Consider the following 26,002-nt stretch of genomic DNA (forward strand, 5'->3'; position numbering starts at 1 on the left):
CTCCTTCCATGGGAATTCTACCTCTTAGCCACAATAAGTAATTATTTATAATGTTTATTGAAAGTTCATTATTTAAAGAAATTCATCCTGTTTTTAGTGTTTGAATAATTTTAAAATGTAAAAATAGATCAATACTTGTGCTTAATTTTTTAAAGTTTTTTTTGATGACACATTAACAGCTAAATTAAATTCCTTTTTCATTATGTGTGATGATTTTTTGACTTTTCGGCAGTTGGTGATTCTAGGTGAAAGTTTCACTACCTCAATTTATGTCTCCAAAGAAAAGGACTGTCCTCCAGTGACCTGACCTTTAGGTCAGGAATTTCCAGTGACCTGGAAATTCCACTTATTTGGACAGACAATATTTACCAACATAACCAAGGTCATCTTTAAGAAGCTTTTGGAACCTAGTCCAAATTCCACCTCCTGACACACCTTCTTAAATATATATTTCTACCCAGGTAGAGAATCAGGTTATAGAGTATTCATTATAGGCAAACCCGGAAGGGAAAATAAATTATGACCATGAGCTGATCACTCATCCTCTTTGGATCTTAGATTCCTTCTTAACAACTGAAAAACCTGACACTTATGATTTCTAAGGCCCTTTCCACATTTGGCATTTCATGACTGAATCCCAAACCATGAAATTTCTAAAAGGGAAACATGAAACCCAAGGGGTAGAATTTTCTCAGTAATCCTAGAATTTCAAAGCTAAATTGGTTCCATGGAGTTCACCTAATGTGGCCTAAAATAACTTCATCTCTTTGAGCCTTGATTTCTGTATCTGTAACATGGAACTAATAAACCCTGTCTTGCCAGGCTGCTGGGAGACTTAGAGCTACTATCTGCCTCCTGGTAAAAAAATAAGACAATAGGCGCAAAATGGGCTTGCTTCTGCTAAACCCCACATCACCAAATGGAGCCATAATTACAGGTTTGGCTCTCTCAGGAATGAAATCTTAAACCAGTCAGTCAGGAACCACTGATCAGCACACTATAGTGAGGTAATCTACCTAACAGACCCCCACCCTCCAAAAACCCACTAAAGGAAAGTAACTTTGCAACAACCAACCTGCTTTTCATGCCAAGTAATAACTTCTTTGTTCCTGCTCCCTTCTGCCTATAAGTCTTTCATTTATACAACTCCACAGAGCTCCTCTGTCTACTAGAAAATAAACTCTTAATTTTTTAACTTATGTATATTTATTGAAGACAAATTGACATACAATATTGTATTAGCTTCCAGTGTACAACACAGTGATTCAATATTTATAGACATTATGAAATGATTACCACAGTAACTCTAGTTACCATCTGTCACCACACAAAGTTGTTATAATATTATTGACTATATTCCCTACCCTCTGTTTCATCTCTGTGTCTTATTTTATAACTGGAAGATTTTACTCTTAATCCCCTTCACCAATTTCATGTGTCCCCTCCTCCCTCCCACAATCTTCAGTTTGTTCTCTGTATCTATGAGTCCGCTTCTGTTTTGTTTTATTGGCTCATATGTTTCTTAGACTCCACGTATGAGTGAAATCATACAGTATTTGTCTCTCTCTAATTTCACTAAACATAATACTCTCTAGGTCCACCCACATTGTTGCAAATGGCAAGACTTCATTCTTTTTTTATGGCTATAAACTCTTAAAATTTTTAATGTGCCTCGGTTTATCTTTTAATACTACCCTATGGAAGGCAGCCAATAATGGCAGCTATCATTTGATCTAAAACTCCTGACCTAAATTTCTTTTAAGATTTATTTACTTATTTGAGAGAGAGCAAGAACAAATGGAGGGAAGGGTCAGAGTGAGCGGGAGAAGCAAGCTCCCCGATGAGCAGAGAGCCCAATGCGGGACTCAATCCCAGGACTCTGGGATCATGACCTGAGCTAAAGGCAGCCGCTTAACTGACTGAGCCACCCAGGTCCCCTAAAACTCCTTTTAGATGAAAAGAAATAACATATAGAGCTAATGACTGACCCACAGGCAACCAGGCTGGTACCAGATGCCTGATCAGCCTTCTCTCATCTGACTCCTTCTCAAAGTCACTTTCTAAGTACAGGTTTCCCCCACTACCTGAAAGTAGAGCGTCCTCATGAAAACCTTTGTAACCCAAAATGGCATAAAGAAGAAGAAATCACCAGTTATTTATGTTATTTTTTTAACATTCCCAGACCCAAGCAAATAACCTCTCTTAAGCTTTTCTGATACCTTAAGGACACATCTTGCTAACAGATCCACAAAATAAGTTGAGATAAAGCACAGGTGTTCAGGTCATGGCACCTTGATGCCGAGATGCTGAGCACAGTTCTGGGGGAGAAAACTTGTGCTCAGGTGTGCACTGCTTGAACAGTTTCTTGTGAGATAAACACTGAATGCTGTTTTTCTTTTTGCCTTTTTCTTGTAAAAAATGAAAATCCTCTTTGGATTTCTCTCATTTGGCAAAACAGTTACTAATGTGGGTCTCTTGTGAAAGTAAAGTAGCATAAGTCAAACTTTCAAAAATCAAGGGGTACTTGATTTTTGCTTTTCGCTATCCTTTCCAAGGCCTGAACATCTACTAATTTTCAGCATCTTAGGGCCTATCAGCATTTACAAAAAGCGAGAGAGAATACCCCAAATTGCTATCTAAACTTAGGGTTAAGTGCCTCAGAAACCAGAAACAAGAAGACAAACTCTTTTTTAAATTTGTATTTAGATTCAATTAACTAACATATAATGTATTATTAGTTTTGTAAGGGCCTATTTAGCCAGAGCAATTCCATCTGGTTTAACAGTGATTTTGTTGTTTATGCAGTAAAACTTAAACTGACCCTATCTCCCCGACCCCCTTCAGAAAACTTACTTAAAAGCGAGTCAGGGAAACCAGTCCCAGGTAACAAAGCCCAAATACAAGGGTGGGTCAGGCCAGGTGGAGACATCCAATCAGTGGGGCGCACATACTGTCCCCCAGCTACCAAGGAGTGTGGGTCCCGCCTTTTGGGCGCCAATTCTGACCAAGGTGATAGGCTAGTTCAAATAGCTACTAGGCTAAATTGTAATTCAATTGGCCACCCGTGTGTGACCTAGCATGACTGTGCAGCTTTCTCTGTGTGCTACAATCTTATTGGCCACCTGTGTGTGGCCAGGCCCAACCCTAGGGCTTTTGCTCTATAAAAAAGTTAGTCTGTAAGGCAGGGAGGGGTCGCCCTCTCCGTAAGAGGCGGCCCTAACTGGTCAGTTTGATTCTCGATGCTTGGCATGAAATAAAGTTTTGCTTGACCTTCACTGTGTATCAGTCTCGCTCCTTTGATTATGGACCTAACAGTTTCTGAGATAGAGGTCAATGGTTCATCAGACTTATATAATACCCAGTGCTGGGCACCTGGGTGGCTCAGTCGGTTGAACATCTGCCTTCAGTTCAGGCCATGATTCCCAGGGACCTGGAATCGAGCCCTACACTGGGCTCCCTGCTTAGTTTCTCCTTCTCCTTCTGCCTGCTGTACCCCCTGCCTGTGCTGTCTGTCAAATAAACAAAATCTTTTTAAAAAAATATCCAGTGCTCATTACATCATGTGCCCTCCTTAATGTCCATCATCCAGTTACCCCTTCCTCCTACCCCCACTCCCTCCAGCAACACTGTTTGTTTCCTATGCTTTAGAGTCTCTTATGGTTTGTCTCCCTCTCTGATTTTGTCCTGTTTTATTTTTCCCACTCTCCCCTATGATCCTGTTTTGTTTCTTAAATCCACATATGAGTGACATCATATGATAATTATCTTTCTCTAATTGACTTATTTCACTTGGCATAATACCCACTAGTTCCATCCACATCCTTGCAAATGGCAAGATTTCAATTTTTTTGATGGCTGAGTAGTATTCCAAAGACAAACTTTCTGAATTGCTCTATTCAACCTTTGTATATGTTGCTATCATGTGATTTGAAAAGAGTGGTTGGGGCACCTGACTTACTCAGATGGTACAGCATGTGACTTTTGATCTCAAGGTTGTGAGTTCAAGCCCTACTTTGGACTTACGTCAAAAAAAATCAAGCAGTGGCTAAGGAAGGTCCGAGTTAGTAATTTCCCACAATTCCTTCAGCTAAGGGAGGGTGTGCATGTGTGTGGGTGTGGATGTGTGTGTACATGTATGGCAACCCTTAAAAATAAGAATCTACAAGGACAATTATTTACTACACCATTACAAAACTGCACTAGAAAGCACACATCAGATAGAGAACCAAATGCCCTCTTAAGAAAAGATGTTAAGGGGAGGACTGGGTAATTGGGTGATGGGCATTAAAGAGGGCACTTCATGTAATGAGCACTGAGTATTATATGCAACTGATGAATCACTAAATTCTACCCCTGAAACTAAAAATAGACTATATGTTAACTACATTGAATTTAAATAAAAATTTTAAATTAAAAAAAGATGTTAAATTCTCTTTAAAAGTAATTCAATTGTTACCAATGACTATGGCTAAAAAAATACTGAAAATATTTTATCATTATAACATGGTTTATTTTCATTCACACTGCATAATGTTAAGGAAAGCAGTATATTTTGATACATAAACTATTTATGGTTGACATTAATGAGGACCACTTTATGTCACAAAAATAGTCTTTGGGATTTCTTTTTTTATTTTAAGATTTTATTTATTTGACAGAGAGAGAGACACAGCTAGAGAGGGAACAAAAGTGGGGGAGAGTGGGGTTAGTGGGGAGTGGGAGAAGCAGGCCTCCCACTGAGCAGGCCGCCCCATGTGGGGCTCTATCCCAGGGTCATGACTTGAGGCCATGGCAGCCACCTACCAACTGAGCCACCCAGGAGCCCCTGGGTGTTCCTTTTAAAGATAATATTGGTTCGGATGAAATGTGTATATCTGCCATTAATAGTCAATACTTCAATAAAAAATTGTTTTAAGTAAAAAATAGCATTAATATTAATAGCACCTCAAATTTCTCTAGTGCTTTGAGATTATGAATTTTTGCATACATTTTTTACTATGTTTTCTTCCCCGTAACAACCTCAAGGCAAAGGTAAGTCAGTTATCATGTTACAAATTAGGAAATCCAAGCTTGTGCATGACTTGCTCAGCCAGTAACTGGTGGAATGGCCTCAAACTGAGGTCATCTGGCTCTTCTTCCGATATTTTCTTGCACTACATTGTACTGCCTTATGAATCTGATATCACTTCATGTTTTTGTACTTCCTTTTTCATGTACTTTGTACATTCACAAACACTGATGTGCTTCCAAGTGGGCATGGTAACTCCAAATAAGCAAGAACACTTTGGGCTCTTGGTTAGCAAGCAGAAGAGACATTTCTGAATACACTTAGTTCCTATTATTTATCTTACTATCTGTTCATTTTTCTTTTTTCTTTAAGATTTTATTTATTTATTTGAAAGAGAGACAGAGAGCACAAGCAGGGAGAGGAAGAAGCAGACTTCCTGCTGAGCAGGGAGCCTAATGTGGGGCTAGATTCTGGAATTCCAGGACCACCACCTGAGCCAAAGGCCGACATTTGACTGAGCCACCAAGCTGTCTCTGCTCATTTTTCATTATAAAGTTTCCCAAAGAGTGGAGGTGAGGGGCCAGGACACATGCTTTGGTAAATTTGCCGTATATCAGTCACTGTGAATGTTTGGGGAAAGGAGGAGGTATGATTTGAACAAGGTGAAAGAATCTCCTGGTTTTCTATGGTGACTCAGTGGTAACTGGAGTCTATTTTGCAAGCCTAAAACTTATTAGTTCAAACCCTAATTTGAAGAATGTATATTTTGGGGCCTATTTGTTTTCTTTTTCAGATAGAGTTCATTTAAAACTCGTATGAAGTTAAAAAAAAAAAAAAACAACTTCCCAGCATTCTTAGTATTGTGTTCAAGAATAAGACTTGTGTGTTTATAAACAGAGGCAATGTGTGTTGACAGAACTGGTGCATGGGATTTCGAAGGTCAGTCTGTTTGCAAACTGTAACAGGAGTAATGACAGATAAACATATTATCAGTTTACACTCAGCCTCTGCTGAAGCCTCAGGATAACATATTTCTACATTTTCTGACTCCTCCATTCTGACTCCCAGCAGGACTTCTATTTACAAAGGTTTATTTGATTCTTGAATCTCAAGCAGAGCATTCTATGTCCTTTTAAAAAGTCACAGAATTCTGAGATGAATTGTCCTCACATGTGGGTGGGCAAGGGAGGGAGCTCCTGCCCTTGGCAAAATCTCAATGGATAAAGTTATAGATCACTCTCCTGACCATTACTGGAATTTAACCATTAAATCTCAAGAAATTGTTCCTTATCTTTCATCATTCCATTCATCTTTTTTCTAACATTCAAAACACACTCTACTACCTACCTGTTCATCACCTTCTAAAAAAAAAAAAAAAGACAGTACCTAAACAAAATTCAAAACTGTATTACAATGTGGATTGTCTTTCAAAGGATTCAGGATTTTTTATAAAGCCTTTTGCTTTTAAAAATAATTTCACCTTAATATTGTTCCAGGAAACCAAACAGATATACATGCAAATAGCTAGATGTGGAGAAAATGCATTTCAGCTCTTGGGTAGGACTGGCTTGTCCCTCCAACTCTCTTTTTTTTTTTAATCTTTTTACCATAAAATAAAACACAGAAACAGAAGACACTATAAAGAAAATGTTTGCCTTAATAAATTATTTTAAGGAAAACACCCTTGTAACTAACCATCACCAGGTCAAGAAACAGAATTTGGCTACCTTCCCTTAGAAGCTCCTTCCAAGTAAGTGTCCCTTCTTAATCATTCCCAACTACCACCATCTTCTAAGTGACCATGATCCTAACCTCTGTAGTATCACCTTCACTTCTTTTTTTCTTTAATGGTTTCTCCACCCAAATGTTCACCCCAGACAGTACAGTCTCTCCCCCAACAATTACAACACACTTAAAAAAAATTTTTTTTTATATCTTTTAAGTCATCTTTTTTTTTTTTTTCAACTTTATGGTTTATCTCTTCAAGAACAGAAGCCTGGGGCGCCTGGGTGGCTCAGTGGGTTAAGCCTCTGCCTTCGGCTCAGGTCATGATCCCGGGGTCCTGGGATCAAGCCTCACATTGGGCTCTCTGCTCAGCAGGGAGCCTGCTTCCTCCTCTCTCTCTCTCTCTCTCTCTCTCTGCCTCTCTGTTTACTTGTGATATCTCTCTGTCAAATAAATAAATAAAATCTTTAAAAAAATAAAAATTAAAAAAATAAAAAAAGAACGGAAGCCCTTGACTTGTAGAGTTTCCCAGTCAGAACTTTGCAGATTTTATGACCCTGGTACAGTTCAACATATTCCTATATTTCCTACAAACTGGCAGCTGGATCTCAAGTCTGATCAGATCTAGCTTCAATCTCTTTAGCAGCATTTTAAGTGGTGGTGTGGTCTTCCCTCAGTAGGTAGAGAAGGTCCACCTCCCTTTTTATTATCTTAAGAGCTGCTGAGGCATAATGCCTATATCTATTAATTCACAGGGAATTACAAACCTGGGATAGCCTATCATTTCTCTTTACTTAATAGTGGAATACTTTAACTAGATTCACTTACCCTTATCTCTTATTTGGTTACCCAAATAACCAAACCTAACTTTTATAAGTTCCTTTAGAGGAGAGATCCTATAATCATTATCTACATAATTCTCTTGGGGTCCTATACCTTTTGATTGTGCTACGTTTTTGTTGAATTTGCAGATGAGACATTATAAATGAGACTAAAAAACTCACTGAGTTTGCATGTAAAGCACATTTATACTAACAAGGATTCAGTAGCAAATTCCAGCCACTAGAAACTCAAATTTGTGATCCTTTGGTTGTTTATGTTTTCAAGATCCAGTCTTTGTTTCCAGTTGGTCATTAGCCTTTGTGACGTTCATGAAGAGATTGTTAACAAAGGTGAACTAATAGAGTAAAGGAAAAAGGATTCTTGTGAATCTATTTTGCGGGGTTCCAGCATACCCCGCAAATTAGTTATTTACATCTATAAATACGTCAGAAATTAGTTATTTACATCTATATTTGAGCACAGTTTTGGACTTCCAAATGGAAGTGATTATTCTTTCAAAAAGTCTCACTTTATATGTCTGCAGTAATCTAGAAATCATAAAATCTAGACCATTTAGTTAAAAATGCAAATATGATTACTTTGAGAGTTCAGAAATCTTGGGATTTTTGCATTGTTTTTACATTTACTACATATAATGTAGAAAGGAAAATTATTTTCTTATACAATAACTGATACCAGCTATTACTTTAAAAATATTTTCATTCTGGGTCACCTGGGTGGCTGAGTGGGTTAATCCTCTGCCTTCCACTCAGGTCATGATCTCAGGGTCCTGGGCTCATGAACTCAGGGTCCTGGGATCGAGCCCCATATCGGGCTTTCTGTCAAGCCAGGAGCTTGCTTCCCCCTCTCTCTCTGCCTGCTCTCTGCCAACTTGTGATCCCTCTTTTTCTATCAAATAAATAAATAAAATCTTTTTAAAAAATTTTCATTCTAAGATGGAGTTGTTTGGTATTGACAGCTGAAGGCATTTAAGGTATCTCCTGGAAGTTCTCAGGAGCTCACCTGGAAGCAATAAGGGAGAATTGCCACACACTCAGTGGATGCTGAGCAAAACTTTGGGGTCAGATGATCCAAGTTCTCAACCCGCCAGCACCACTCTGTAGTTTAATGATCTTAGATACTTAACTTGTCTATGTCTTGTTTTCCTCATTTGTGAATCTGAGTAATAAAATCTACCCCCCAGGGTTGTTGAGAAGTTTAAGTGATGTGAAATATTGGAAAAGGCATTTTGCAGTATTTGCTAGTAGTGGACAGCATATTCAAGTAGACTTAACACAGTTAATTGTATGAACTGTACTGCCTTTTGAATTAGCCATCATGGCAATGGAAAATTCCAGGTTTGCCAATCTGACATGAGAAAGGGTTTCAGCTTCAGATAGAAATGCATCTGGGAGGGGAGGAGTCAAGATGGCGGAGAAGTAGCAGGCTGAGGCTACTTCAAGTAGCAGGAGATCAGCTAGATAGCTTATCTAAACATTGCAAACACCTACAAATCTAACAGGAGATCGAAGAGAAGAAGAACAGCAATTCTAGAAACAGAAAATCAACCACTTTCTGAAAGGTAGGACTGGCGGAGAAATGAATCCAAAGCGACGGGAAGATAGACCGCGGGGGGAGGTGCCGGCTCCTGGCGAGCAGCGGAGCAACAGAGCACAAAATTGGGACTTTTAAAAGTCTGTTCCGCTGAAGGACATCGCTCCAGAGGCTAAACCGTGGTGAAGCCCACATGGGGTCAGCGTGGCCCCAGGTCCCACATGATCATAGAAGGATTAGGGGTGTCTGAGTGTCGCAGAGCTTGCAGGTATTAGAACAGGGAAGCCAGCTACAGAGACAGAGCCAAGGAGTGAGCTCACAACTCAGGGTTACCTCGAACCAGTCGCAGCCTGGGTGAGCTCGGAGCATGGCTGGAGGCCAGGAAGACAGGTTATTGGGTGCTATTCTCTGAGGGTGCACTGAGGAGTGGGGCCCCAAGCTCTCAGCTCCTCTGGGCCGGAGACTGGGAGGCAGCCATTTTCATTCCCATCCTCCGGAACTCTACAGAAAGCACTCAGGGAACAAAAGCTCCTGAAAGCAAACCCAAGCGGATTACTCAGCCCGGCCCCTGGTAAGGGTGGTGCAATTCCACCTGGGGCAAAGACACTTGAGAATCACTACAACAGGCCCCTCCCCCAGAAGATCGACAAGAAATCCAGCCAGGACCAAGTTCACCTACGAAGGAGTGCAGGTTCAATACCAAGGAGAGCAGTGGAATTCCAGAGGAAGAGAAAGCAAAGCACTGAGCTCATAGCTTTCTCCCCATGATTCATCAGTCTTGCAGTTAATTTAATTTGTTTTTTTGGTTTGTTTGGTTGGTTTGTTTGTGTTTTTTTTTTCAATTTTTTTTTCTTTTTCTTCTTCTGCTAAATTTTTTTTAACTTTTACTCTTTTCTTTTTTAACGTTTTTTAACTAGTTGTTCTAATATATATATATTTTTTCTTTTTTATATTTTTTTATTCCTTTTCTTTTTTTTAATTTTTTTTTGTACCTCTTTTTATCCCCTTTCTCCCCCCCATGATTTGGGGTCTCTTCTGATTTGGTTAAAGCATATTTTACTGGGGTCTTTGCCACCCTTTTAGTATTTTACTTGCTCCTTCATACACTCTTATCTGGACAAAATGACAAGGCAGAAAAATTCACCACAAAAAAAGAACAAGAGGCAGTACCGAAGGCTAGAGACCTAATCAATACAGACATTGGTTAATATGTCAGATAAAGAGTTCAGAATGACGATTCTCAAGGTTCTAGCTGGCCTCAAAAAAGGCATGGAAGATATTAGAGAAACCCTCTCGGGAGATATAAAAGCCCTTTCTAGAGAAATAAAAGGACTAAAATCTAACCAAGTTAAAATCAAAAAAGCTATTAATGAGGTGCAATAAAAAATGGAGGTTCTCACTGCTATGATAAATGAGGCAGAAGAAAGAATTAGTGATATAGAAGACCAAATGACAGCGAATAAAGAAGCTGAGCAAAAGAGGGACAAACAGGTACTGGACCACAAGGGGAGAATTCGAGAGATAAGTGACACCATAAGACAAAACAACATTAGAATAATTGGGATTCCAGAAGAAGAAGAAAGAGAGAGGGGAGCAGAAGGTATATTGGAGAGAATTATTGGAGAGAATTTCCCTAATATGGCAAAGGGAACAAGCATCAAAATCCAGGAGGTGCAACTCCCCTCAAAATCAACAAGAATAGGTCCACACCCCATCGCCTAGTAGTAAAATTTACAAGTCTTAGTGACAAAGAGAAAATCCTGAAAGCAGCCCGGGAAAAGAAGTCTGTAACATACAATGGTAAAAATATTAGATTGGCAGCAGACTTATCCACAGAGACCTCGCAGGCCAGAAAGAACTGGCATGATATATTCAGAGCACTAAATGAGAAAAACATGAGCCAAGAATACTATATCCAGCTAGGCTATCATTGAAAATAGAAGGAGAGAGATAAAAAACTTCCAGGACAAACAAAAACTGAAAGAATTTGCAAACACCAAACCAGCTCTACAGGAAATATTGAAAGGGGTCTTCTAAGCAAAGAGAGAGCCTAAAAGTAGTAGATCAGAAAGGAACAGAGACAATATATAGTAACAGTCACCTTACAGGCAATACAATGGCACTAAATTCATATCTCTCAATAGTTACCCTGAATGTTAATGGGCTAAATGCCCCAATGAAAAGACACAGGGTATCAGAATGGATAAAAAAACAAAACCCATCTGTATGTTGCCTACAAGAAACTCATTTCAGACCCGAAGACACCTCCAGATTTAAAGTTAGGGGGTGAAAAAGAATTTACCATGCTAATGGACATCAGAAGAAAGCAGGAGTGGCAATCCTTATATCAGATCAATTAGATTTTAAGCCAAAGACTATAATAAGAGATGAGGAAGGACACTATATCATACTCAAAGGATCTGTCTAACAAGAAGATCTAACAATTTTAAATATCTATGCCCCTAACGTGGGAGCAGCCAACTATATAAACCAATTAATAACAAAATCAAAGAAACACACCAAGAATAATACAATAATAGTAGGGGATTTTAACACTCCCCTCACTGAAATGGACAGATCATCCAAGCAAAAGATCAACAAGGAAATAAAGGGCTTAAATGACACACTGGACCAGATGGACATCACAGATATATTCAGAACATTTCATCCCAAAGCAACAAAATACACATTCTTCTCTGATGCACATGGAACATTCTCCAGAATAGATCACATCCTGGGTCCTAAATCAGGTCTCAACCGGTATTAAAAGATTGGGATCATTCCCTGCATATTTTCAGACCACAATGCTCTGAAGCTAGAACTCAATCACCAGAGGAAATTTGGAAAGAACCCAAATACATGGAGACTAAACAGCATCCTTCTAAAGAATGAATGGGTCAACCAGGAAATTAAAGAAGAATTGAAAAAATTCATGGAAACAAATGATAATAAAAACACAATGGTTCAAATTCTGTGGGACACAGCAAAGGTAGTCCTGAAAGGAAAATATATAGCAGTACAAGTCTTTCTTTAGAAACAAGAAAGGTCTCAGGTACACAACCTAACCCTACACCTAAAGGAGCTGGAGAAAGAACAAGAAAGAAACCCTAAACCCAGCAGGAGAAGAGAAATCATAAAGATCAGAGCAGAAATCAATGAAATAGAAACAAACAAACAAACAAACAAAAAAACAATAGAACAAATCAACGAAACTAGGAGCTGGTTCTTTGAAAGAATTAATAAGATTGATACACCCCTGGCTAGGGGCCTTTCTTCTCCAAAAGAAAAGAGAAAGGACCCAAATAAATAAAATCATGAATGAAAGAGGAGAGATCACAACTAACACCAAAGTAATACAAACAATTATAAGAACATACTATGAGCAACTCTACGCCAACAAATTTGAAAATATGGAAGAAATGGATGCATTTCCAGAGATATATAAACTACCACAACTGAACCAGGAAGAATTAGAAAACCTGAACAGACCCATAACCAGTAAGGAGGTTGAAACAGTCATCAAAAATCTCCAAACAAACAAAAGCCCAGGGCCAGATGGCTTCCCAGGGGAATTCTACCAAACGTTTAAAGAAGAACTAATTCCTATTCTCCTGAAACTGTTCCAAAAAATAGAAATGGAAGGAAAACTTCCAAACTCATTTTATGAGGCCAGCATCACCTTGATCCCAAAACCAGACAAGGATCCCATCAAAAAAGAGAACTACAGGGGCGCCTGGGTGGCTCAGTGGGTTAAAGCCTCTGCCTTCAGCTCAGGTCATGATCCCAGGGTCCTGGGATTGAGCCCCACATCGGGCTCTCTGCTCAGCAGGCAGCCTGCTTCCTCCTCTCTCTGCCTACTTGTGATCTCTGTCTGTCAAATAAATAAATAAAATTTTTTAAAAAAGAGAGATAGAGAGAACTACAGATCAATATCCTTGATTAACACAGATGCAAAAATTCTCACCAAAATACTAGCCAATAGGATTCAACAGTACATTGAAAGGATTATTCACCAGGACCAAGTGGGATTTATTCCAGGGCTGCAAGGTTGGTTCAACATCTGTAAATCAATCAATGTGATACAACACATTAATAAAAGACAGAACAAGAACCATATGATACTCTCAATAGATGCTGAAAAGGCATTTAACAAAGTACAGCATCCCTTCCTGATCAAAACTCTTCAAAGTGTAGGAATAGAGGGCACATACCTCAATATTATCAAAGCCATCTATGAAAAACCCACCGCAAATATCATTCTCAATGGAGAAAAAGTGAAAGCTTTTCTGCTAAGGTCAGGAACATGGCAGGGATGTCCATTATCACCACTGCTATTCAACATAGTACTAGAAGTCCTAGCCTCAGCAATCAGACAACAAAAGGAAATTAAAGGCATCCAAATCGGCAAAGAAAAAATCAAACTATCACTCTTTGCAGATGATATGATACTATATGTGGAAAACCCAAAAGACTCTACTCCAAAACTGCTAGAACTTGTACAGGAATTCAGTAAAGTGTCAGGATATAAAATCAATGCACAGAAATCAGTTGCATTTCTCTACACCAACAACAAGACAGAAGAAAGAGAAATTAAGGAGTCAATCCCATTTACAATTGCACCCAAAACTATAAGATACCTAGGAATAAACCTAACCAAAGAGGCTAAGAATCTATACTCAGAAAACTATAAAGTACTCATGAAAGAAATTGAGGAAGACACAAAGAAATGGAAAAATGTTCCATGCTCCTGGATTGGAAGAATAAATATTGTGAAAATGTCTATGCTACCTAAAGCAATATACATATTTAATGCAATTCCTACCAAAATACCATCCATTTTTTTTTCAAAGAAATGGAACAAATAACCCTAAAATTTATATGGAACCAGAAAAGACCTTGAATACCCAAAGGAATATTGCGAACAAAAGCCAAAGTTGGGGCCATCACAATTCCGGACTTCAAGCTCTATTACAAAGCTGTCATCATCAAGACAGCATGGTACTGGCACAAAAACAGACAAATAGATCAATGGAACAGAATAGAGAGCCCAGAAATAGACCCTCAACTCTATGGTCAACTAATCTTCAACAAAGCAGGAAAGAATGTCCAATGGAAAAAAGACAGCCTCTTCAATAAAAGGTGTTGGGAAAATTGGACAGCCACATGCAGAAAAATCAAATTGGACCATTTCCTTAACACACATGAAAATAGACTCAAAATGGATAAAGGACCTCAGTGTGAGAAAGGAATCCATCAAAATCCTTGAAGAGAACACAGGCAGCAACCTCTTTGACCTCTTCGACCTCTTCGACCTCAGCAACATCTTCCTAGGAACATCGCCAAAAGCAAGGGAAGCAAGAACCAAAATGAACTATTGGGATTTCATCAAAGGAAACAGTGAACAAAACCAAAAGACAACTGACAGAATGTTAGAAGATATTTGCAAACGACATATCCGATAGAGGGCTAGTGTCCAAAATCTATAAAGAACTTAGTAAACTCAGCACCCAAAGAATAAATAATCCAATCAAGAAATGGGCAGAAGATATGAACACATTTCTGCGAAGAAGACATCCAGATGGCCAACAGACACATGAAAAAGTGTTCCACATCACTCGGCATCAGGGAAATACAAATCAAAACCACAATGAGATATCACCTCACACCAGTCAGAATGGCTAAAATCAACAAGTCAGGAAATGACAGATGCCGGCTAGGATGTGGAGAAAGGGGAACCCTCCTACACTGTTGGTGGGAATGCAAGCTGGTGCAACCACTCTGGAAAACAGCATGGAGGTTCCTCAAAATGTTGAAAATAGAATTACCCTATGACCCAGCAATTGCACTACTGGGTATTTACCCTAAAGATACAAACGTAGTGATCCGAAGGGGCACGTGCACCCGAGTGTTTATAGCAGCAATGTCTACAATAGCCAAACTATGGAAAGAACCTAGATGTCCATCAACAGATGAATGGATAAAGAAGAGGTGGTATATATACACAATGGAATACTATGCAGCCATCAAAAGAAATGGAATCTTGCCATTTGCGATGACATGGATGGAACTAGAAGGTATCATGCTTAGCGAAATAAGTCAATCAGAGAAAGACAACTATCATATGATCTCCCTGATATGAGGAAGTAGAGATGCAACATGGGGGCTAAAGGGGGTAGGAGAAGAATGAATGAAACAAGATGGGATTGGGAGGGAGACAAACCATAAATGACTCTTAATCTCACAAAACAAACTGAGGGTTGCTGTGGGGAGGGGGTTTGGGAGAGGGGGGTGGGGTTATGGACATTGGGGAGGGTATGTGCTATGGGGAGTGCTGTGAAGTGTGTAAACCTGGTGATTCACAGACCTGTACCCCTGGGGATAAAAATACATTATATGTTTATTTTTAAAAAATTAAAAAAAAAAAAAGAAATGCATCTGGGAGATTCAGGTTTGGAGAGGCATTAATTTACAAATGAATGATAAAAATCAGCATATACCAGTGCTTTCTGTGAATATACATTTCTCATACTTCATCTACTTGGTGTCTACCCCAATAAGTGCAAGGTCTGATACGCTATTTATGACATGAAAGTAGAGACAAAAATAGAACAATTTAGTCTGAACTCCTAATTAAAAGACACAGTCATTCACCTGATTGTTTGATCTTTCTGCCAGATTTTTGTGTTACAAATCTGCAGAGAGAAAACTTTCCAGAAAGGAAGGATGTGCTTCAAGAACTATCCTGCAGTTCTGGGTAGCTCAGTCCGTTGAGTAGATAGATGCCTTCAGCTCAGGTCATGATTCCAGCAGGCTCCTTGCTCAGTAGTGAACCTGCTTCTCTCTCTGCCTACTGCTCCCCCTGCTTGTGGTTCCCCCCACACAAAAAAAATAAATTCTTAAGAAAACAAAAACAAAAAACAACCTATCCTGTAGGAATATTAAAAAGGTTTTCTTCCTTTCCTTCTTTTCTGCTCTCGGGCATAATATTGTATTTTATAGAAATGGAAATAAAGGCATTAGTTTGAACAATCCTCTACTTTACTTTGTTAAGTTTGGATCCTAAGATCCTGGAAGAACTCTACAGTCAAATTATAATGAAAAAATTGTATAGCTTCAGCTTTTAAAATTAAAGGTTTTGACCCTGATAATGCAGTTTTGCCATACACACTATAGCAATCTCCTAGAATGAGAGTCAAAACAATTTTCTCATATTCCTACCACTTCAACTCTAATCCTAATCTTTGGCCTCAAATTAGTTTCTAGAGACTTTTGTAACCAACAACAACAAAAAAACGTTGACTCAGCATTTAAGAGATCATGCTATTAATTTACGTAGTTTTCAACATTATTTTAAAGTTTTTTTATTTATGAGAGAGTGAGGGAGGAGTAAAGGGAAGACAAGTAGCCTTCCCCCTCAGCGGGGACCGCTACTCCAGCTCTGTCCCAAGAGTGAGATCACAACCTGAGCAGAAACTGAGTCCGATGCTTAACCCACTGAGCCACCCAGCTGCCCCAGTTTTCAGCAATTTTAAAATAAAACTGTTTGCATAATATGTATAACTTACTTTTAAAAATACAAAAATCCCTAGAAATCAGGACAATAAAGACTGATATTATTTCCTTCATTTATGTTTTCAGCCCTCAAATTATAGGACATTGGCCATACGTTAATATTTTTTGAGTATTGAAATATTTTACTCGTAACAGCCAATTTTCCAATAATTTGCTTTCGGTTGATTTAAAATTTGCAACTCAACTTTGTTTGCTATATATACCATGTGGTTTCATTAATTCAAAGTTTGAGAAAAGTGAGGATTTTTTTTTTTTCTTCTTTGGTCAGGGACTCCGTCATTCTTACTACATACCCTCTGCCCCAAATGCGTGAAGACAAGGAGGCTCCACAATGTCATTTAAGCATTAGCTGTCCTGGGGCTGCGCAAGATTATTTTACAACTCCCGTAGCTACTAACGTTCTGTTTTATACCTTTAATAATTGAAAAGGGGGCATCCGCAGCTGGGAAACCAAATCCACCCTCGCAGTGCAGGTGCCAGCCAGTTGTCCATCAGGAGCCGTGGGCGTGGAGGGAAAGACAGAGGTTACCTACCAACGGCCGCCCCAGGCGACGGGCCCGGAGCCTGGCCTTCCCGGCGTGCCCCGCGCTCCGAGGGGACTTTTAATGTGAAGCTCCGGGTGACTCAGCCGCGTGGCCGCGCCGGCCAGGGCGGGGGGCGCGCGCCGCTGCGGCACGGCGGCTTCTCGGGGCGCCGTGTGCGCGCGCCTCCCGGGCGGGTTCGGGCCCCGAGCGCGAGAGCGCGGCGGGGAGCGTCAGGTAAGTGTGGCTCGGGGCCGGTAGGGCGAGTGTGGCGGCGGACAGGGCCCGGGTTTTGCCTTTGTGTCGGGGGCCTTGAGGGCTTGGGGGGGCCGTCTCCTCAGGCTGCCGCTGGGGCGGGTGCCCGCCAGGTCAGGCCGCGGGACTGAAATCATCGCGAGGAAAAATGTCCGCAAGTGGGTTTCGGCGGCCCGTTTTCGTGTTGAGGATAAAGTCTTACAATCCGCGAAAGGGGTGTCGCCTTATATGGAAATCGTAAACGCAGTCGCGGGGACAGCTAAAGAGTAACTTGACTGTTTTCCGCAGGCCTGGGGTGTTTTCATCCCGCCAGCAGGGCGAGGACGGTAGCGCCGAGTGTTTCTTGATAACGCATTTGCAGACGCGGTTTTTTCCTGGCAGCTAATGGGACTCATTAAAAATCAGGTAGTTGGTGGGACTTCCTGTCAAACTCTGTCTAGAGCGGAGAGTGCGTCTTGCTCACTCCCCACCCCTCCTTCAGAGTCTTCCTTCTCTGCCACCCCCAAATTACTGGCTTTCATTAGAAGTTCCGAGTGCAGATGAGCTGGGCAGAGCCTTAACCGGGGATCTTCTTTTCTTTTGCGTGAAATCCTACTTTTTATAGCAGGCAGTGACTTCAGGTTTACAAGCCTGGTTCTGCACTATCAACACACACACACAACCAAAACAAAAAGAAAACTCCAACCCCCAAACAAAAACCTCTTATATTTTGGAGTTTGTGATTCTTTCTGAAAATATCTGGGTTGGGCCGGTTTATTTTTAAATAAACCAGTGAAGCCAGTGAACAAACAAACATGGTATACAAGGCCGTGGAGGAACTCTTTAACCAGTTCATGAAAATGCATTTTCCAGGCCCTTTCATTGTGCCCCTGTGAACTGTTAGAGGACTAGTTGCAGGTTTTACCTGAGAAATTGAGGATTTTTTTTTAATGGTCCCCAAAGCAAAGTAGCCTAGTCATATGTAATGAATCCAGAGTCAAAAGAACCTCACCTTAGTTCCCTATCCCCATCCCTACCCCATCCCCACCTCTCATCCCCCACCCCCATTCTAGGACAGTAGTTCTCAAATGTAAATTTGCTCCTTAAAAATGCAAGTACCACTCCCAGAAATTTGATGCTAGAGATCTGTGATGAGTCCCTGAAACTGCGTCTTAAGCAGGCACCCCCATCCTTAGTGTGGTATACCATACTTTGAGAAACACCATCATAAGGTTGGCCTGGGAATCTTGAGAACTGCCCACCTCCCTCATCCCTTTGTTAATTTACTCTCCCCTCCCTTCCAATCAGTCACAAGCCAAGAAACCAGCCTCTCCAGAGGGAAACTTAAGCTAGTGCTTTCTTGGACTCTGACACCAAAGTAGGAAATAACTTTCATACATATTCTGATATTGCCTTGATGGGTTAGAGATAGCCTGTGCCTACTAATCTGTACTTGTTCTTTCTGGGGCTGCTTCTAGCATCCTCATAATTTAAGCAGTGCCATTAGGTCACATCTTGGCATCCCATCTGACTCAGTCCCAGTCTTCCCTTTAAAACCAGGACAGCCAATGGCATGTAATTTCACTTGAGTCCTCAGATTTCATGGTTCCTAGCAGTACTGGTAGCATTTATGAGAGCTTTCAGTTCAGGTGAACTCTAATTCAGTCATTAAATACCCCTGTAATGCCTATTTTGTGCAAAGCCTGTAGGGGGCCGCTTTAGCAACAACATTGCAAAGATGGCACAGAGTTGCATTGCTCCCTTGAGCTGGAAATGAGGACTGTGTAACCTCTACTGCTGAAAGCTTTTTCTCTTTCTTAGTTCCTCTTAAATAGATATGTAGGCATGAGGTTAGAGTTAGGCTGTTTGACTTCTGTTTTTGACATCTTTTTTGTCTCATATCTCTTATTAACCTTCTTCTAATTGGTTCACAATTTCCTTCTATAACTCCAGACTTCCTGATTATTGTGTCCTCCTGCCCTTGAGTTGAACATGCCTGCCCCTGTTTGGCTAACTGTAGTAAAAAGTTTAGGAAAGTTGTTGGAATGCTGAATGACTTCTAGCGGGAAGACCCGGAATCATGGAAATATGAAGCTTAGAGATACAAGGAAAGCTATTACAAATTTATTTAGTGCAGTCCTCTCATCTTTCAGATAAAGAGATGAGATGGCAGAGGTGAGGACCCCTGGCTCCTAGCCCAGTGTTCTTCCTGCTAAATCTTCTCAAGAAAGATGCTTCTAGGGGCGCCTGGGTGGCTCAGTGGGTTAAGCCGCTGCCTTCGGCTCAGGTCATGATCTCAGGGTCCTGGGATCGAGTCCCGCATCGGGCTATCTGCTCAGCGGGGAGCCTGCTTCCTCCTCTCTCTCTCTCTGCCTGCCTCTCTGCCTACTTGTGATCTCTCTCTGTCAAATAAATAAATAAAAAAATAAAATCTTTAAAAAAAAAAAAAAAAAAAAAAAAAAAAAAAAAAAGAAAGATGCTTCTAAAATGGAAAAGGTCGAAAGAAATTCTGTTATAAGTAGAAGAAGATGGAGAGATTTCCACATGACTACAAAAGCAGTATTTTCTGGAAAAATGGAGATTGAAGGAGAATGTGATGTAACCATATAAATCCTGGAGTAAAGTCCTAAGGACTCTGAAGCTTGAAATAAGTAGTAGAAGTTCAAATAAGAGCAAACAGATAGTTACCTTGTAATCCTGAGAGACATTACAAACTTAATATTTTTTTAAGAATTCAGTAAAGGTTAAGATAAGTATATTGGTGAATTTTTATTAAATATTAGATGTTTGAGCAACGTCCAGAATGTTTTAAAGTTGTAACCATACTTATCATTATAGAAGTTATTAGATATTCTATGGGAGACCATATAAAACTGATCTAACTACTAATCTGATTTAATATGTTTTCTTAGGGGAAATAAGATTAATGACATGCATTTCTGGAATGTAGGAAGGAAATAAGTATGGATAAAAAAAGTTTTTAATAATTTATTTTCTTTTGAGAGGGGGAGAGAGAGTGAGTGCATGCACTGTATACACACATGTGGGGGAGGGACAAAGGGTGAGGGAGAGCAAGAATCCCAAGCAGGCTGTATGCCCAGTGCAGAGGCCTATGTAGGGCTCAGTCCCTTGACCTTGAGATCATAACCTAAGCCAAAACCAAGAGTTGGACACTTAACCAACTGAGCCACCAAGGTGTCTCAGGAGAACCTTTTGATATTTTTGCTTGGAGTCCTCAAATTAAACATTGTTGGATTCTCCTATTCTCCTTGTATATTCATGAAAGTAGATTAGAAGGGTAAGGGCTTAATAGTTAGACATTATGTGCCAGACACTGTACTAAATGCTTTTACATCCATTGGCTTATTTACCTCCATTACAGAGCTGAGAATCTAAAATATAAATAGCTTAAGTTTGCCCAAAGTCATACCCCTAATAAGTGGCAGAACCACTGTTCAAACTTAAATCTGCCTGCCTCCAAAGCCATTAAGATTTATGCTCAATAGTGCCCTCATTACACTTCATTGGGTGGCAATTCAGAATGTGGGCATTGAAGTCAGTCTTTCCTGGGTTCAAATCCTAGTTCCTTTATTTATTAACTTCGATAAAGTACTCATCAGTTTCTAGGTCTCTGAAATAGAAATTGTCACAGTTACGATCTCAGAGGGTTATTAGGGTCTAGTTAATTCATGTAAAGTACTTAGAACTGCCTGACACAGTAAATTCTCAGGAAATGTTGGCTTTTTTTTTTTTAAGATATTCTTTTCTTTAGATTCAGATTATTCTTCCTACTGTTAAAATACTAAGACTTTATGATAAAAATAGATATAAACTTTATCTCTGTTCTTACTAAAATGGGGAGCCTTATGAATATTTTGGAAAATACTGGGGTATAGTGCAAAGATCTGGGACTGGGACTAGAGGGTTTGGTTTTTATTTGTTTCATAGAAAAGTTTGTAAGGATCAGATAAAGTAACAAATACAAATGAAATTAAAATAGTATTTTATATTTGTATAGCATATACAGTTATTAAAATTAGAGGAAAGTTACAGTAAGTTATTGACAAGATTATTAAAGTTTGACCTCCGTAAAATAGCTATTGATTTACAGTTCTATAGGAAGATCACAGTCTATACATAAAACTATGTAAGATTCCTTCTATGTGTTTGTCCTAAATCTCTTTTGGTGGCAGAACCTGAAATTTAATTTTCGCAGTTGTATCTGTATATCATTTTGCTAGGGCTGCCATAAAAAAGTATCACAGATTGGCTTAACCATCAGAAAATTATTTTCCCTACAATTCTGGAGGCTGGAGGTCTGAGATCAAGATGTTGGCGGGATTGGTTTCATCTGAGGCCTCCTTGCTTTGTAGATAGACTCCTTCTCCCTGTGTCTGTGTGCTTATTTCCTATTCTTAAAAGTCCTATTGGATTAAGACCCACCCTAATAACTTCATTTAACCTTAATTACCTCTTTAAAGTCCTTTTTTCCAAATAGTCCCATTCTGAGGATTTAGAGTTGAAACCTCAACATATAAAGATAAAGTTTAGCTCATAACAATTTGTTTAGAGAATTCTTTACTTTTTATTTTTTATTTTCTGTTTAGAGAATTATATGCCAGGTAATCTGAATGTTCCATTGCCTTTATTGTTGAGTGCCCTATACCCTGGGTCTCAAGCAGCATCATCCTTTATCTCTGTGCCTGCCTGCCTATCCTAACTTCCACCTCTTACTTAGAACCATGCTTGCTGTCAAGTACCCTAAGAAACACATCATGCCTCTGCATTAAGTCATTGCATTTGGATTTAAAGCAAGAATCTGCTTGAGAAACTATTCCATATATTTAACCTAATAAATTACTAATTCATTTGGTAAGCATATTTCTTAATTTTAAATCTCTTATGTAGTAATGTATTCTTTAAACTTTAAAACATTTTTTTTCTTAAACCGTTTTAAGCTTTTTCTAAGGGGGAAAAAAAAAACATCCTGGGGTGCCTGGGAGGCTCAGTAGGTTAAGCATCTGCCTTTGGCTCAGGTCATGATCCCAGGAGGCAGATCACCACTGAACCACCCAGGCATCCCATAATATGTGTATTTAAATTGTATGTTATTGAATATTCCAAAGTCTCTAAATGTGTTATAACTTTTAAAATGGGAAAAAAGGAAAACGTATCTAAAAATTGAATTCTTCAAGAAAATATTAAAATGTTTTGGGGTTTTTTTTTGTTTTCTTTTGTTTTAAGATTTTACCTATTTGTCAAAGAGAGCAGAAGTACACAAGCAGGTGGAGAAGCAGGCTCCTTGCCAAGCAAGGAGCCTGATGTGTGACTCAATTCCAGAATGTTTTTTCCTTAGAAAAGACTTAAAGTCCACTTCTCCCTCTGACCCTCCCTTCGTGCTCCCTGAAATAAACAGATAAAGTCTTAAAAAAAAAAAAAAACTACACACATACATCATGAGCCTACAATGAAGGGAGAATAATTAGTATTTTCAGTCTTTTTTCTATGAGTATATTTATTTCAACCTGCCTTTTTTAAAACCTAGTATATCAATACTGTTTCATGCACTTTTAGGTGTTAATCTAAAATCTGTTTCTTGGGGTGCCTGGGTGGCTCAGTCATTAAGTGTCTGCCTTCAGCTCAGGTCATGATCCCAGGGTCCTGGGGTCAAGCCCCTCTCCCATTCCCCCTGCTTGTGTTCCTTCTCTCGTTCAGCATCCTGGCATCAAGCCCCACATCAGGTTCCTTGTTCAGTGGAGAGCCTGCTTCTCCCTCTCCCACTTCAACCATCCTCATAATGTATTATCCCTTTTTATGTATCTGGATTTAACTTTTTAATAATTCTTGGGATTTTTGTGCTTATGTTTCTGAGAGAAAATAACCTCTGAAAATGAATTGGGAAATAGTCCTCCTTTTTCTATCTTCAGGAAGAGTTTGTATAAGATTGGTGTAATTTCTTCCTTAAAGATAGGGAAGAATTTGCTAGTCAGGCCATTTGGTCCTGGAGTTTTCTTTTTTGAAAGGTTTTATTTTATTTATTTATTTTAAAAGATGTTATTTATTTATTTGACAGAAATCAGAAGTAGGCAGAGAGGCAGGCAGAGAGAGAGGAGGAAGCAGGCTCCCCGCTGAGCAGAGAGCCCGATGCGGCTCGATCCCAGCACCCTGGGATCATGACCTGAGCCGAAGGCAGAGGCTTTAACCCACTGAGCCACCCAGGCGCCCCAATTTTGAAAGGTTTTAATTACAGATTGTGGTTCTGTGTGTATATACATCACAATAACATATATCCTCTATCTATAAATACATACACATACACCTAATATATGTTAAGATATTTATCACAGAAAGTTGGCTTAATAGAACTGTGGGGACTGGGCTAGACCATCAGGAAGGATGTTCAGGTTGGAGCTCTGAACAGGAGTTGAAGCTGCAATCCACACATTAATTTCTTCTTAGAGAAACTTGAATTCTGCTTTTAAAGCTTTCCAGTTGACTGGGTAAGGCCCACTCAGATTATCTAAAATAATCTTCCATAATTAAAGTGATTATAGACTTTTAATCACATGTATCATATACTTTCACAGTAACAGCGAGATTAGTGGGTTTGTTTTTTTTTTAAGATTTTATGTATTTATTTGACAGAGAGAGATCACAAGTAGGCAGAAAGGCAGGCAGAGAGAGAGGGGGAAGCAGGCTCCCTGCTGAGCACAGAGCCCGACATGGGGCTGGATCCCAGGATTCCAGGATTCTGAGATCATAACCCAAGCCGAAGGCAGAGGCTCAACCCACTGAACCCCCCAGGTGCCCTGAGATTAGTGTTTTGATTGAACTAAGACTGTAGCTTAAGCAAGTTTACCTGTAAAACTGACCATTATAGCTTCTCTCTAATCTTCAAGTCTTGGCTACTTTTCTTAGTTGTCTGATGCCTTCAAGCAGTTGTTTTTCTGTTTTATCCATTTTTCTGAAGGATTCCAGGCAATACAACTAAAATGAAACATGGGTGGGTGTGGGGAGGAAGGCAGACTTCAGCTCAACTCAGAAAGGAGAAATGATTTTCCCCAAGGATTGCTATTCAGTGATTGAGCAAAGCAAGAGACTCTTTATTTTTGGATATTTTTAGGTAGACTGGACTGAACTGGTAGAAGTATTTTTGTAGTCCTAGGTAGATTATTGGGATCCAGATTTTTTGAGATTCATGATTGGTAAAATGTGGGGAAGGAAATTGGGAGCGCATCAAAAGGTTGCCAGTATCTTTGTACATTAAAAAAAAAAAAAAAAAAAATCTGGCCGTCATTTTCTGCCCTCATTATTTCATAAAAGACATTTAATACCAAAAAAGAATTGAAGGTTTAATTTAGGTATAAAGGACTATCCTTCCCAAGAAAGCATTACATTAACATATACTATAATTTATACTTTAGTTCAAACTTTAATATTTTTGAAATCGTGATGTATCTTAAAGTCATGTATATATCTAATATGCTAGTACTTCTTTTTCCTGCAAAACTATTAGATTGATGATGTCTCAGTCAGTGCTCACTGTCTGAACTGGAGTGATCTGTCTGTGTATGTGTAGATTGCATTGTCCTCATTTCTGCCAAGAATTCAGTGAAAACTTTTGACACTAATTGGTACTGGTCCTTGAACCATCTTTTATAGTGATTTTGGGTTGTCTCCAGAATTTTCAACATGTTCTGTAGCTACAGTACTGATCCATGGGTCTGTCCCCTAAGACCTTCAGATCTTTCTTGCTATACATTCACTTAGCTTTTTCCAATAAAATGGCCAACTGTGTTGACTGATACATTTTTAAGTTTTGTAATTGCACTGCCTTGCACTGTTCCTTTTAAGACATTGGTAATAGTATGGCCCTTGGATATTTCCTGGAAGTTTGCCAAAGTAACCTTTTAATTGTATATCTCTTCATTTAAAGAATTATAAGCTTTTAACAAGAAGAAGAGTGTCCTGGACATTAGGAACCTCACCCTGGAGATTGTATAATATGTTGACTGGCTTTTTCTTAGGAATCTTAAGCTTTTCCTGGTCTGTTATGTGCCCTGAATTGTTCTTAGCTTAAAGGTGTCACTAGCATGACTACAACTAGTTGAATCCAATCAAAAGATAGAAATACTTGTGTGGAAATTACAGAATTTCATCTATGCAGTTTTTACTTGATAATGTTGAAAGTTAAAGCAGAGTTAGATAAGATCTTTGAATTCTGGGAAGTTCACACTGTAAAATCAATCCCCATGTGGAGTTAGTTGATTTAGAAGTCCACTCAACTATTTAAACAGAAAAGGTGCTATATATGCCCATTATTGTCACAGTGAGGTTGTATACCCAGGCCCCAGATCTTAGGCTTGGAATTATATCTCCAAACCTGTGCAACTTAGATAGAAATCGGGAAGTAGATGAGACCTATAGGAGAGGTAACACAGCATGATGGTAACAGTAGACAGTGAAGCCAGAAGCCTGGGTTCTAAACCTGGCTCCACTATTTATTAGCTGTGTGACTGTGGGAACGTTCCCAAACCTTCCTCTGTTTCCTCACCTATTAAATGAG

At 39.4% G+C, this 26,002-nt stretch overlaps 2 protein-coding genes across 5 annotated transcripts in view; one reads left to right on the top strand and one right to left on the bottom strand.

Moving 5' to 3' along the window:
- PXT1 (peroxisomal testis enriched protein 1) overlaps positions 1–17,260 on the bottom strand; it is a 49,553-nt gene extending 32,293 nt beyond the window's left edge. Inside the window, exon 1 of the mRNA XM_059177780.1 lies at positions 17,094–17,260. Within this exon, the coding sequence (XP_059033763.1) occupies positions 17,094–17,117 (24 nt within the window). The 5' untranslated portion in view covers positions 17,118–17,260. The remainder of the gene's footprint in view (positions 1–17,093) is intronic.
- A 46-nt stretch (positions 17,261–17,306) lies between these two features.
- KCTD20 (potassium channel tetramerization domain containing 20) overlaps positions 17,307–26,002 on the top strand; it is a 32,519-nt gene continuing 23,823 nt past the window's right edge. Inside the window, exons 1-2 of one of the 4 annotated variants that reach the window (XM_059177775.1) lie at positions 17,307–17,439; positions 17,746–17,862. Coding sequence is in view for 1 of the 4 variants with exons in the window: in XM_059177773.1 (XP_059033756.1) it covers positions 19,598–19,611 (14 nt within the window). In the remaining 3 variants the exon portion in view is untranslated. Of the gene's footprint in view, positions 17,440–17,745; positions 17,863–19,589; positions 19,612–26,002 lie in introns of all 4 variants that reach the window. The other 3 variants (XM_059177773.1, XM_059177774.1, XM_059177779.1) reach the window with 3 other exon arrangements.

The sequence above is a fragment of the Mustela lutreola genome, chromosome 6 (genome assembly GCF_030435805.1).
Source record: "Mustela lutreola isolate mMusLut2 chromosome 6, mMusLut2.pri, whole genome shotgun sequence".
NCBI classification, from domain to species: domain Eukaryota; kingdom Metazoa; phylum Chordata; class Mammalia; order Carnivora; family Mustelidae; genus Mustela; species Mustela lutreola.